Raw genomic sequence first — 15467 nt, forward strand, 5'->3', positions numbered from 1 at the left:
GTATTGTGCGGTTGCAGCCTGCAGCGTGCCTAAGTAGTGAAGCAGTGAGACCTGAGAATGAGTATTACTAAGTACTGAGTGAGTAGTGTTAGGGTGTTAGACAAGTTAGACTATTAGTGTTAGGGATTGCAAAATAAAAAATGTAAACCACATAATTTTTTTTTTTTAAATTCGGTTCATAAAACCGGTTCCGGGTAACTAGAATTAATTTTTCCAAAAACCGAAACCGAACCAGATTTTCGTTTTTTTAATAATAGAACTGAACCAAAAAAAAAAAAAAACTGGATTTTCGGTCCGATTCGGTTTCCAAGTTTTTTTATCCACCCTTATCAACAACACATTTTTTAATTTTTTTTTCGTGTCGTACCGTGCCAGCCATGTGCCTTTTTTAAGGCCCATGACACGACCCATATATATTCACGTCGTACGGCATGCTTTTTTATCGTGCCATGCTTTTTTCGTGTCGTGTCGTGGGCCAGCACGGCCCATCGCCGACTCTAGTGGGGACATAGGGGTTTTGTGCAGTTGGAGACATTGATTGCAGTGGTGGTGTCCAATTGGATTTTTACTACCAAAATCGACCGAAATCATGTGAAGAATAGGGAAATCCTAAACCTAATGACACCGACGATCGAAGGGGCCAATGAGTTGAGAATCAAAGGGGTTTTGGACGGTAGACTATGGGGAAGGTGATGGAGGTGACCAGGGGGTTCAACGCGGTTGGAAACAATCCAAATTGGGCAAAAATCGAGAGGGTGTACAGTCGCCAAGGGTGTTATTGAAGTAATTTGAAAATAAAATAGTAAATAATAATTGTACTAATTTAGGGGTTAAAATGTAATTTATTTGTTAAGGGCATTATGGTAACTGCATCCTCTGTAACCTAAAAATTGCTAATAATATTACCTTAAGGGTGGAAATCTGGAATAAATGAAACCAGAGATACCAACTTAGGATTTCGCCAAACCTCATATGGGAATATGTCATTTACTCTTTTATATAATATACAAGGCAAGAGCATATTGCGTCGACTTTAACTACCTTTTAAACTAAAAAATTAAAATTAAAAAGGATCAAATTCTAAACTAAACTGATTAGAGAGATGCTGAGAACTGACAAGAGAACATGGAGAAGAAGATGAAAGATGTTCCTTTGCACACGATACGGCACCGCACAAAGCAAGTTTTATTTTTATGTGGGTGGACTAGGCCGGGCCACTTTGCCAGTTATTAAATATAATTCACTTGATACACTTGTTATCCATTCTTAAATAGATAATTAAAATTTTATTATTTGAATTATTAAACCACCTGAAACTTGTAAATATTTTCGCTCCATAGCATTCATTTTACCCTTAAATTTACACCTCCATTCACTTTTCATCTTCTCTCCACCAATTCTCATTACCAATGGCTTCATCCCAAATCTCAACAACCGTTATAAAATCAATGAAACTATTCCCTCCACCACCACCACCACCACCACCACGACGGCCGCCCCCATCACCAAATATAAACCTGCGAACAGAAGCATTTTCCACTGTAGCCCCTCTTATTCTAACCATTACCATAATCCTTTTATTTGTGAAGGTGGTGGAAACTCATACGGTGATTGCGAAGGTGGTGCTCTTGGTGATGCTGATGAGGAGGATGAGGATTATAATCCACTCCATTGATGCAATCTGAAGTTTTTGTCATCTCATGAGGCCATACTCTAGATGGGTTTCTTGTTAGCTCCAGCAAAGAATCCTTCACATGATCAGCTCGAACCATCTCGCTACATTTTTTCTGCCACCAAGAAGTTCATAATAATTGGAATAACTAATATTAAGAGAGTAGTTTAGTTTTGGTATCTAAAATGTGTTCATAATTTTACCTTTACTTTGAACACATTAGAAACAAGTCCCCTAAAATGGGTTATATTTGCATTTGTCACTTCCAGACCCAATGAATTCAAAGCTTCCATCAGTTTTACAAATCCACCAGGCTTATGTTCGCAAAACACTTTAACAAAGAACTCGTTTCCATCTAATGGAGCCACTTCAACTTGCACCTTCAAATGTACAATAAAATTGACATACTGAAATTCTAGTTAGAGAGAGGAAGGAGATATTATGTTTAGATTTTAGAGTACGTTACCTCCATTTGTTGTGTCTTGTCATTAGTGATTCCTAGGTCTTGATTCTGCACTTTAGGAAGTGTACTGTCATTACCTGAAGCAGCTGTTTGACGCTTGCAGTATTATTGTTGGGGCTCCCTTTTCATCTGAATGGTCCTCCAGTTCATCTTGAAGCTCTTTTTATTACCTTTAGCAACTCCTTTGTAAAGTCTATTGCGTCACCAAGGATTGAAGCTTTATCCATCTGAAAGCATCAAACATCCAATCATTCTATAATACTGATACAATTTACTGTTAGAAGATATAAGATGAAATTAAAAAGAAGAATGATTTACTTTTGAAATTTTAGGAACCAAAACTCGAAGAGCATAAAGCCTATCATTAAGCTTCTTTCTTCTTTTCCTCTTAGCTACAAGATTTTTAGATTGAGGTCCCTTCCCCGCTCTCCTCCGATACTTGGCATCATCCTCATCATCAATCTGGTCACTGCAATCTGAGATTGAATCTGACCGTCCATTATAATGCACATTATTAACTGGTGATGAGAAATTAGCATTCATGTTGCTTGTAGTGGCCATCCATTGATATGTTGCATCACGTACGCTGTGATAAAATCAATCACATGTGGATCTTCAGGTACCTAAAATTATCAGGGAATTGGGGCCTTCACCGGGCCGGATTACCAATTTTATTGTTCATGGCAAACCTTAGAAATTAGGACAACGATCGACAGACAAGTGGTGTGATTCTAAATTATCATGAAATATAAAACTCGACACGGTTCAACAGGGACTTGGGGCCTTCACCGGGCCGGATTACCAATTTTATTGTTCATGGCAAACCTTAGAAATTAGGACAACGATCGACAGACAATTGGTGGCTAAGATGTTAGGGGTTTTGAAGAAGAAATGCCTGTGAGTTGAAAGGTGATGACAAAGGTGATTTCTGGTAAGTGAAACGACCGAAAATCACAAAAATAAATCAGTGGCAATAGCCCACTGTTGCTAGCAATTGGCGAGGCGAACAAGGGTAGGGTGAGATTGGTTTTGATCAGGTGACTTAGGGGAAAGTTTTCGTAGTGATGAGGTGTCTTGTCGACGTTGAAAATAGGCCCTATTTGGCATGGGTTGTGTCGACGTCGGTGGTGTAATTTGATATACATGTTGATGTTACCGGTTTGACCAACCAGTCAAACTGGCTCAACTGGTCAACTCGAGACCCCACCACTTTGTCGGGTTTCACCCCAGGCCAGGTTTTAAAACCTTGGTGATGACGTATTAAATGATATAACTATGCCACGTATGGTGACACTTGGAACGTGAAATTTGAGATTATCTTGACATAAATAACATTAGTCTATATTTATATTCGGTTCATAATAGATGATTACTTGTTGAAACTAAGATGATTCTGTGCATATTTTGGTTTAGATGTTACCATGAATAGCAATGATTTAAACTTAAATGTGAGGCAGTTTCGTAACTTTCGCTTGATTGTTTAGATGTTACCATGAATAGCAATGATTTAAACTTAAATGTGAGGCAGTTTCGTAACTTTCGCTTGATTGTTTAGATGTTACCATGAATAGCAATGATTCTATGCATATTTTGGTTTAGATGTTACCAAGCATTAATGCTCCTGTACTAAAAATAGAAATACTATTAAATGCATAATAGTATTTCTATAATCTAAAGACATAAACGCAAATCTGTCATATATATATAGGTGCGTTTCCCTTACAAAGAAGACTCCCTTTTGATCCATTACATAAAGGTCTCCCTGTAGCCATAATTCTCCAAACACTTTTAAGAAGAAACAAAAAGCACAAAATGGCTTCTTTCAAAGGCTACTTCTTTCAGGCTTCAATTCTACTGGGGATGATGCTATTCGTTGCACCTTCATTAGCAAGGGTAAATGTGAAGGTGACAAAGGGTGTTATTAATGATATTTGTTCCAAGACACAGAATCCTTCTTTCTGCTTGGGGGTTCTTAATCAAATTCCTGGAGCAACTACTGCAGATCTTCCAGGTCTAGCCAAAATCACTATTGACTTGGCAAGTTCTAATGCTACAAAAACCCTTCAACTAATCAAATCATTAGTCCCAAAAGCAACTAATAGTAAACTTAAGGAGAGATACGGAACTTGCTCTGAGCATTATGATAATGCCATTGGTGACCTTGATGATGCTCAACAATACTTGAGAACTGGTGATCCAATGGGTGCCAATTTATCAGCTTCAGCTTCCATGGATGAAGCCGGCGATTGTGATGATGAATTAAAAGGGCTCCCGGCGGATCCTTCAGTCCTGAAGGGCAACCAGGACCTAAATAACATTTGTAGTATTATTTTGGTTATTGCTAACCTTATACCCCGTTGAAACATGATGGTTTCTAACAAATTAGTAACTATGAAATCAAATCATCAATAAATTACTCCAAATGAATTCTGTCTTACTTAAATCCACATAAATACATCCCTCATATCCATCTTTGTGACTTTCATATTTTCTTACAGCCTCAGCAAGACACCAATTGCTGGAGTCACAGTGGCAGATGTATCCATCAAGTATGGATTTCAACAAAAATTCTAATATAATAAAGTTTTAAGAGCAGTTTGCAGTCAATAACTTCAAATATTTTTTTTCTCTATTAACATTATGTGCAGACTCACCTAGTCATTCACTTGGCAGTAACGATTTTGCGCAATGTGTTCACCAGAATAAGTTAATATCTCAACAACACATTGGATCAGCATCAGCCTTAATTATGAATAACTTTGGAGAGCAAGCATATACTGATTGAACACATGGATAATAAGGGGCCCAGATGACCAATGTCTTTCATCAACATAGTTCAATTGATAATCTAAAAACATTCCAAAAGCTGTATTGGAAAGAAAGAGACAGAATTTGAGAGTATCCATTTATTCTCTTAAATTTAGATTTACAGCACAACGTATTTCACCATCATCAGCATTACATTTATATGATTCTCCAATCTTATTCAAGATAATGGACCTAATATCCAGGGATAACAAAAGCAAGACAGTTTATGAATGCATTACCAGTACAATTCAGGAACGCAAAGTAGTAGGTTTGTAGTCTATCACTAGAACTTTATCCAAATGGGACAGGAACAAGTTTGCAAATTCAACATGCGCAGGATGAGCTATATACTCTGCAACACCCTCTGTGCTCTCAAAGGTAGATTCAAAGATATGAGCGAAACCTTGATGCAGATTCTCAATACTCACATCCCTGCCCCTGTTGCAACACATAACAAAATGGCAAAAGGGTCAAGATTTTTTAACTCAGGTACCAAAACCGCACTAAGTTATTGTTTTAAACATCGCAATTTTCCAGAAATTGTGTAGATCCAGACAATTATATTATAAGCGTAATTTGTCAAACAGCTATAAGGGCAGGCTGGCAGCAATACGACTACTACAATGAGCCACCAGGACTCAAGATTTGCATCAAAACATGCTTATGAAAAGGTTAAGAGACAAATAACCAGAGGTTTGGTAAATTCTTCACAGAATGTAAAGTGCAATGCTTTTAAATCCCAGAAAGAGTATTCTAATCTTTCAATAAGGCGCCATTAAAAACACTATAGCAGGATTTTCCAAAACTCAGAAACCGCATAACCCATATAAACAGTAGCTAAACAAGATCGCATATTGAGTGGTTATCATATTACTATTGAAAAGACTTTATGGGTCCGACGAGATTGACAAGATTAGCATAGCCTTTGATGAGCTGATCAATTTCTTCTGATTTTACCTCGTCTTTGAACCTAGCGAGTAAAATGTGCTTCACCACTCCTTTAGCCTCTTCCATTTCCTAATGTGCTTAGTACATTAAAAATAAATAAATAAATAATTTGTCAACGACGTGGTGTAAATGACTTGGTGTTGAAATGGTAGGTGGGACGTGGACATCATTTTTATAGAGCCACCAACGTATTCCCACTAGAGCTGGCAACCCGCCCAGCCCGACCCGACCCGACCCAACCCACGACAGGTTACACAAAGTGGTGGATCGGTCCTGACCTGCCTGCCAACCCTAACCCCTCGGGTCGGGCCGGGTTAACCCCTTTATTGATTTTTTTTTTTTTAAGTTTAAATGTTTAATTAACTTTTCAAATAAATAATTAATAATTTATAATTCAATTCAATTCAATTTTGTTTTGTTAACATTTCAGATATTAATACATTAAAATTGTAATATAAGAAAAATTAAATTTATTCGTTTATTAAAAAATAAAATAAGAAATTACAGTAATTATTGTCTCGTTAAAAATTTCACCAAGAAAATCCCAATGGGACAAAAACTTGGTAAGGAAGAAAGAGTGCAATAATTGATAATTAATTTACAATTTACAATTTACAGAACAACTAATTTTGGAGTTGACTAGGACATCCCTCATCCATATCATCTATATTACAAAATTGAAATGACTCTATTAAAGTATCGTCGACAACCTCGTATTGACCTTGATGGCGCGACCGTTCCCAATCTCGAAGACATGTGAGGACTTCAATCATTTTTTGTGAAAGTTTAGTCCTTCTTTCATTTAAAATTCTTCCACTTGCACTAAATGTTTGTTTGGATGAGACGGTTGAGACTGGAACAGCAAAAACATCCAAGGCAAGTCTTGATAATACCGAAAAAATACATTTTCTGGTTTTCCAATATTCCAAGACATCAAAATTGGCTCTTGGTTGTGGATTTGCTGGTAACATTTAAGGAGTTCCCAAATATCGTTGAAGCTCGTTACTCTGTGACTGCATGGTGAATAGTAGATTCGTTGTTGCCGTTGGTGCTTCTGAAGAGGAGGTTGCGCTTGTGCTTCGAGTTCGATGCCTCTTCGGCCTATTAAATGCACTCCAGGTATAGAAGTCTTCATTTGTTTCTTCTGATGAAACTTTCCTTTGTATTTCATGTCTTTGCGGGTTCCCATACCTATTTTCATATTGGAAATATACATCTGTAAAACAATTTTTTACCTCTCCTATTTGATTGACAAATGCTAAGTTTTGTAAATTTTCAGATAATGTCTCTAAACCATTTTCTAAACCTTCTTGTTTAATTCTAGGATAAAAAATGGCACCTAAACAATAAAGAAAATGAATGGGTTTAAAATATTTTTAAAAAAAAATTTCCATTACCTTTATTAGTTCTTTTAAATTTCATTGTTTTTGTTTTTTGTAAATAACTCTGAAATTTTTACAATTGTATGTATTACCAATGGACTAATAAAATAATAAAAACAAGAAAGTTGTAAAGTGGATTGGTAAAAAAATTTAAGAAAATAATGAAATACTTTAGCTATTTGCCAATCATTTTCTACTAAATAATGAGGACCTTTATTATTTGCTACAAAATAACTAATTAAATTAGCATAAGGTAAACACGAATCAAGCATTAAATAAGTACTATTCCATCTAATATGCATGTCTAATGCAAATGTTTTAGGAGACATATTTGATTTTATACAAGCATCTTGAAATTCAGCATTTCTTTTATTACTACCAGTAATCCAAGCTAAATAATCTCTAATTCTATCAATATTTTTCTTTAATTGTTTTCATACCACTTTTCACAATTAAATTAATAACATAGTATGCACAACGTTGGTGAAAAAACTTCAAATTGTTATATAAAGGATAATTACTTTGAAAATAATCTATAGCTTTACTATTAGAACTTGCATTATCTAAAGTTAAACTTATCACTTTATTAACAATATCATAATCTTCTAAAACTTCAACAATTTTATTATAAATTTGTTCACCACTATGATCAACATCCATTAATCTAAATCCTAATAAAGATTTATTTAATTTACATTCATTATCAAAATAATGACTAGTCACACAAATATAATCTTGTTTAGCTCTACCACTCCAAATATCGGCAGTTAGAGTCACACTAATATGTCAAGTATGTATTTTATTTTTTAATTCTAATTTCATTTTCTTAAACAATTTTATTAAATCATTTCTAGTTGCAGTTTTAGAATAACTTTTAAATCCTGGAAAAAATGAATTTTGAACAAATCTTTCAAAATATTTATCTTCAGCCATATTAATAGGTAGATCAATTGCAGCAATATATAAAACTAAATGTTCCCTATATACATCAGAATTATAATGCCAAGTAGTACCCATATTAGTTATTTGAGTTTGATTGCTTTCTCTATTTCCATGTTGATTAATATATTTATTAGTATGCCTTTTTAAAGTATTAGTACAATTACCTGAATCAGCTTTATAAATATTTCTACAGTATTTGCATCTCGTTTTCTTGACTTGAACGCCATTTTCTGTCTCGTAAAACTTGTTGAAATGTGCCCAAACGTCTGATGTGTGTCTGTCTTCGGTTTCGACGGTAGTTGATAAACCCGCCTCAGCTTGAGATGAAGTTAGACGAGGACGACTTCTAGAACCACCAGGAGCTGTATGGGGAGGAATCGGGGGCATATTTTGGGGTGTATCGGATTCTGAGACTGGAAAAGCTGCGGGACTATTTGAATCTCCTGTATTTATGTTAGTAAAATCAACGGAACTAGGACTAGGATAGTAGTTTTCTTCATCATTGATATTGATGGGAGAGAAATATCTATCCATTGTAGTTGAAAAAAAATTTGATGTAGAAGAAATAAAAAATTAAAGAAAGAGAATTGGAATATGGAAATTGGAAATATGAATTGAAAATTGCAAAAACTAATAAAAATTAAAATAAGAGCAAATTGATAACAAAGAGATTAAGAGAATAATTGAATAATTGAGAGATTAGAGATTAGAGAAAATGAGATAATGAGAGAATTTGAGTTGTGAGAAAAGATGAGAGTTTAGGGCCAATTTATAGAAAAAAAATGGGAAAAGAAAATGACGAAAAAGACCCCTCTAACGGCTATAAAATGGCTATATTTCAAGGGTAAAAGGGTAATTGGAAAAAACAAAAAAATTTCTTTTCTTTTAATTTGTTTTTCGGCCAACCCGACAGGTTGGCGGTCCTTTCTCTAGAAAGGACAAAACAGCAACCCACGGGTCGCCGGGTTGCCATTTCTCAACCCGGCCCACCCGAGGGTTGCTGGCGGGTTGGGTTCAACCCGGCCCGCCTTATTGGCGGTCCGGGTTGAACCCTCTTGAATGCGGGCCGGGTTAGGGTTGACCCGCCTAACCTAACCCATTTGTTCCACCTCTAATTCCCACCGAGGTTTATCGAAATCTTAAATTGGTACTCTTGGTTACATTTATTCTTGATTTCTACCTTTAAAGTAGCGATATTTTCCTTATTTTAACAGATCCCAACAATTCACTGTAGTGAAGCGCACGTTAGCACGCTAAAATGAGTTGAAGCTTTCTTTGGCATAAAATGGGCACATTTTAGCAAAAAGCGACTCACGTTGGTAGCGTTCAAGCCGACAATTTTTTGCTTTTTTTGACCAATTTCGAAGTCTAAAATAACTACTGAAACCATCGTTGGACTCCTTACAACCTTTTTTACAAAACTCATACCTCCATTTGCAGACCTCAGTCATTGTTTTAGACCACCTCCAACAGTCACTAATGATATTAGTTTAAGGGTGTGAATTTGGAATAAATACAATTAGACATATCAACTTAGAATTTCGTCAATCCTCAAGTGAGAATATATTGTTTACTTTTTTATATGATCGATTTTTTAAGTTTCAAAAATCATTTCAAACCTCCCAAACCCATTAAAAAAAAAATTGCATATGAATCACAATCCAATAACAAAATAATTATCTGAAAGGTCCAATTAAGAACGTGACCACCAGCCACATGCTTGGCACCACGATGCCACCAGAATTCATGGCCAAACAGCCCTACAAACACTCCACGTTATCTCGAGGATGAGGTTATATAATTTCCCCCAAGGGGGGCCTTCTAAGGGCCATAAAAGACTTGGTTATAAAGAATCATGAATTCCATCACTTTTACACTCCGTTTTGCTACGTTTTTTTATTTTGTATTTGACTTAATCGTCGGAGGGGGCACACCAGTAAAAACCATCTGGCCTCTTTAACGTTAGCGAATCCTTGTGCAAGTGATTGCAGGATCCGTAGAAATCTCCTAGTTTGAGCAAATCTCCTATTTACCTCTCCACAACAACTTCTGCCTGAGTCATTATTTTTTCGCTCAAACAATGATAATTAATTGTTAGAAATATTGGCGCAATTGGTGAGGCCATCATGATCAGCTCAGGCAGCTCAACAAGATGATCAATTATACTGTCAAAAACTTGTATATCACAGTCGAAGCCATGAATTAGCAAGATAGATTTAATATTTTAGCTCATTAAATTAATTCTATTAGACTACAACCTCGGATTAAAACCAGTAATCCAAATGAAACCAGTAAATACTGAGGTTGTGATTGTAAGAGTTTTGTCACTGCTTCTTGCACAATTAATTCCCGTGTTCAGAATTCATCATTATATCTGAAGTGTTTAGACCCACATTAGAATTTGCCTAATATAATCTAAGGATATTGCACACTTGTAATCTCAACAAAATGTTTGAAAGAAAAAAGTGAGAAAATTGAGTTTAATTAGTTACAGCCCTTATGTAAAAGAACTTTATATGTAACAAAATTATGGTTGGCTTTATAAATTACGAACTTTATGTTATAAATCCATTGTTGTAAACAAATTTTGGACAGCTGAACTTTGAAAAATAAAACATCTTTGTTGATGCTGGATTTTGGCACCAACGAATTGTCACGTGCGTAACGCTGATTGGCCAATAAACACACGTGATAATAAATGTAGAAAACGAAATAAATGCAAAGAAAGCTTTTAAAGTGGTTCGGATGCTAAGGTAGCAAGTCCTACGTCCACTGATTTGTATTGATATTAGTGTGGGTCAGGTCGCAACAGCGGACTGACTTACAGAAGAGTTATGAAAAGTAAATGTATTGTTTACAAGAGAGAGAGGGAGTTTCTCAATGTAAAAATGGCCGAATCCCCTTAATGAAGGGGTTTTCTTCATTTTATATCAAACTGAAGTGTGTAATCATCATTAAATCCATGGGTTGGTGTGATTGTCAGGATATAATCCGGCTTTATGTCCCATTGCTCTCTTCCCAAGCTGATTTCGCACGATTTATTGCAGGGGAAAAGGACACGTGTGAGCTCCATATCATTTGGCAGGTCTGACGTGCGCTTGTTGCTCTGACGGGAGCAGGTCACTCTTCACGTGACTTCCCCACGTCAGCCCTTATTTTCCAGGCATAACAGAAGCCCCCTAGTTTTTAAGGTTTGAGGATCGAACCTTGGAAACTAAGTCATGCCGTGATGAGAGGTTCTGGTCGCTCCGACCTGAATGGGATGAGCTTGGCACAAGACTTGGTGAACATGATCTCACACAATTCCTTGCCTAAGCGACCTGACAATCTTCACCCTAGCGACCTGGATTTGTCGGACGCTCCTTTCTGTACCTTAGAGATTCAATGAACCTGGTTTTGCGCTGTCAGGCGCTCTGCACGCGCTACAGCGTTTGTCAGGCACATTAAATGCGTTATGTGCTGACCCGACGCCATTTTGACAGCAGTTGTTGTGCAACGCATTTGAAACGATGACTCTTATCGCGGCATTTAATGCGACGTGGGGCGCATTTAATGCGAGGAGAGAGAGTGGGCTGTCGTTTCGGTTCTGAGGGGTGGTAACCGTTAATTCGCGATCCATATAAAATCTCACATTTTTCAGATGACGCCACCGAAATTTCTTTTGCTTCGAGTGACAAACCTTTGCAAACCAGAGATCTTTCTTTTCCGATCGGCGCTTATCAGGCAACTGGAACAAGTTCCGGCCTCAGTTACGCATCCCAGAAAGTAAGGTTCTCCTTTCTTTCTCTCTTTTTTTTTTTTTTTTTTGTTTGGTTGGGCAATGGCGTTGGGTCTCCCGGTGTTTCACCAGAGACGTGACGCCGTCATTGGATTCGAGCCGTGGACGGCGGCTCGAGTTACTGTTAGGGTTTAAGGGATTTGTCCCACGGCGCCGCGCGGGACATGCGATGGCTAAAATGACATGTCTGTCAATGTTGCAGACTGGAATGGAACCATCAACATCCAGACCCGAGGAAGGAACCAGCTCGTCCTCGCCGGAAGTTCTCGAGGACGCATCCCTTGATGTCTTCTCGGTCCTCACCTCAGAGGAATTCGATAGGATAAAAAGGCAGTTTGACATCCGCGCGGAAGTGTTCCTCGACCATACCAGGTCGTCGCGGCGCCCCTCTGATGGCCTTGCTGCGATCTCCGAAGAGATCTTCAAGGGTGGAGGGAGGATTCCCCTCCATCCTTTCATCAGGTCGGTCCTGGATCATTTCGGGATCGCACCGATGCAACTGACGCCAAACGCGTATGTCATTGCTGTCGCGATGTATATTACGTGCTGCGAAAGCAGCTTGGGCGAGCCAACGGCAGTGGAGCTCGGCGTCGCCTACTACCTTAAGAAAAGTAGGGACAAGGACTCGTACTACTTGTCTCGGTGACCTACCATTGCCGCGGGGATACATGGCTATCCCAGCAATGCGGGGGCCTACGAGACAAAGTTCTTCTTCTTCTGTTATGACGGCTACTACCGCTTTCAGGAACCAAGTAGGTTTTTCTTCGCTGGGTTCATTATCTGCTCGCATGATTTATAATAACGACATGCTTTTTCCTTTTGCAGTTAACAGAACGACTAGCCAAGCCCTACTCGCCGACCCAGATAGGCTCGTATCTTTTGGAGTACTGGACGAGGAGAGCCGGGACGCGAGGAAGCTTGTGACGACCGCGAACTTGCGGAAGTACAGTTTTTTCAACGACAAAGCGTCTTTAGAACCCCCAGAAGGTAAGTTATACTGGTTCCCTTCTGGTCGTAGAATAGTTTTATTTGCTAACGAACTTAAATATAGAAACTATGCCCCCAAAGGAGTCCGAGCAGCCCCGCCGAGCACCATTCGTCTTCCCTCGATCGAGGAGAGAGAGTGGCTGAAGCTGCTCATCCTATTCTGGCACAGCCGGTGCGAACAGTCGCGCCTCCCTAGCCCCGTCCTGTGTAAGAAGTGACCAGGACCGAACAGGTCGCTCAGGCACCATCTGCTCGCCGAAGCGGAAGGCTCCGGCCTAGAGGTCGAAGAAGAGGAAGCAGATTTAGGCCGAAGAGTCGGAGACTGAATCTGAGGAAGAGCCTCTAAGGTCGCGCCAGGAATCCAGGAGGTCGGGCAAGGAGCCCGTGAGCAAGGCGGTCGCTGCCGACAAGGCGAAGGGCACACCAGTGCTAGACTTGTTGGGGAGTCTGCCCGAATACCTGCAGCCGATAGTCTATGGTCTGCTCGAGTGCGAGCTATCGGAGTCATACGACGAGTTTGCTGATACGGGCGACGACCTGATGACCACGTTGTTCTAGCATCTAAGCAAGGTAAACGAGCTGTATTTGAAACTTCATTCTGATTTATTTCTAACTCATATCTTGCTCGCAGGCGTTGCTTGCGATGAGGATGTCCATGGAAAAGACGCGGCTGGGAGCCGCAAAGGGGACAAGCGACCTGAAGGAGGAGGTCGCGAAGCTGAAGCAGAGCTTAGAGTCCGTCGAAGCGGAAAGAACCCAGGCGTTCGAAGCGGTGAACAGGTATCTGAACCAAAAGGACGCTGCTTTACGAACAGTGGACTTCCAAAAGATGGAGCTCGATCGACGTGCGGAGGAAGTTAAGGAACTTCAAGGACAACCGCCCGGCTCTCTAAAGAGGTCGGAGAGAAGGACCAGGAGATCCAGGCGACCTTTGCACGGGCACTGCAAGCTGAACAAGATAGGGAGGCCTCCAAACAGGAAAGGCGAGCTCTTGAGGCCGAACTCCAGGAGAGTCGGGAGAGAATCGCTTTTCTGACTGAAGAAATGCAGAATCAGTCAGAGGAGATGGAGGAAAAGGCCGCAGACTGGGCAATCGGGTCTATTTACTCTCTGCGAGCAAAGAACCCCGAATTGGACATGTCCGACCTCCCAAAGGGTTGGCAGGCGACCTTGCAGATCATGGCCGAGGAGGACGATCAGGAAGCCACGGCCGCCCAATGACCCGACCAGGCAGGGGGTTCTGGTTCAAAGGATCCCCCCACCAGCCTTAGTGTAATGAGTTGTCCCCATTGTAATCGGGTCTTTTGACTTTTTGTTTGTACATAAATGTAGACATTTTCTTTACAATTGCAGTTCGCTTTTTCATATATACGTACAATTTACAATTGTGATTTACATAGGCAATTACATACAAATTCTTACATGTAAATAGAACGCATGCGAACTGTTTTGGGTGAACAAAGTAATACTTAATATTAAAGAAATTAACAAAAACTGAAAGCTGAGTTCGGGATTACTGATAGTATGGCCGGAGGTGCTCGGCATTCCAAGCTTGGGGTACTTTGGAGCCGTTCAATCTTTTGAGATGGTAGGTCCCCGGTCTGATCACCTTGTCGACTCGGTATGGACCTTCCCAGTTAGGTCCCAGTACCCCCGCACTTGGCTCTCTGGTCCCGAGGAGAACTTCCTTTAGCATAAGGTCTCCGACCTGGAAGTCTCTTCGCTTGACCTTCGAGTCGAAGAACCTCTTTGCACGCTGCTGGTAGGCTGCTATCCTTAGCGAAGCCTTGTTGCAGTGCTCTTCGACCAGATCCAAACTTGCTCTCATAAGTGCTTCATTTTCGTCCTCATTGTACAAGTCCCTCCGAAGAGAACCGGTCCTAACCTCTACAGGGATCATCGCTTCACAGCCATAGGCTAGCGAAAATGGGGTTTCCGAGGTGGAGGTTCTTCGAGTTGTCCTGTACACCGATAAGACCTCGGGGAGATCGTCAGCCCAATTTTCTTTGGCTGCCCCGAGCTTGGCCTTTAGAGTGTGCTTAATGGTCTTGTTGACTGCTTCAACTTGGCCATTCGCTTGCGGTCTGGCGACTGAGGCAAATTTTTTATGGATGCCCAGCTCGTCGCAGAACTGCTTGAACTCCTCATTATCGAATTGCTTTCCATTATCTGAGATGAGGGTGTGAGGAATTCCGTAGCGGCATACTATGTTCTTGAAAACGAAGTCTTTTAGCTTTCTGGTCGTGATCGCGGCTAACGGTTCGGCTTCGACCCATTTTGTGAAATAGTCTACCGCGACCACGGCATACTTGACCCCTCCCTTTCTAACTGGCATGGGGCCGATAAGGTCGATCCCCCACATGGAAAACGGCCAAGGGCTAGACATAGTAATTAGCTCGTGAGATGGGGCTCGCGGAATGTTCGCGAACCGCTGGCACTTGTCACATTTTTTGACAAAGTTATGCGCATCTTCTTGGATCCAGGGCC

The 15467-nt window shown here is 39.9% G+C and overlaps 1 protein-coding gene and 1 pseudogene across 1 annotated transcript; both read right to left on the reverse strand.

The window, feature by feature from the left end:
- Window positions 1–1577: 1577 nt before the first annotated feature.
- On the reverse strand, window positions 1578–2678 carry LOC116130369 (transcription factor ABORTED MICROSPORES-like). Its single transcript, XM_031416115.1, has 5 exons — window positions 2454–2678; window positions 2306–2362; window positions 2139–2231; window positions 1876–2052; window positions 1578–1787 (listed from the first exon to the last, which is right to left on the reverse strand). Exons 1-5 carry the CDS (start codon window positions 2676–2678, stop codon window positions 1578–1580), a joined length of 762 nt encoding a protein of 253 aa, XP_031271975.1.
- Window positions 2679–5049: 2371 nt separating this feature from the next.
- LOC116130334 lies at window positions 5050–5964 on the reverse strand (annotated as a pseudogene).
- Between the last annotated feature and the right edge of the window lie 9503 nt (window positions 5965–15467).

Source organism: Pistacia vera, unplaced genomic scaffold (assembly GCF_008641045.1).
Source record: "Pistacia vera cultivar Batoury unplaced genomic scaffold, PisVer_v2 Contig22, whole genome shotgun sequence".
Taxonomy (NCBI): Eukaryota; Viridiplantae; Streptophyta; class Magnoliopsida; order Sapindales; family Anacardiaceae; genus Pistacia; species Pistacia vera.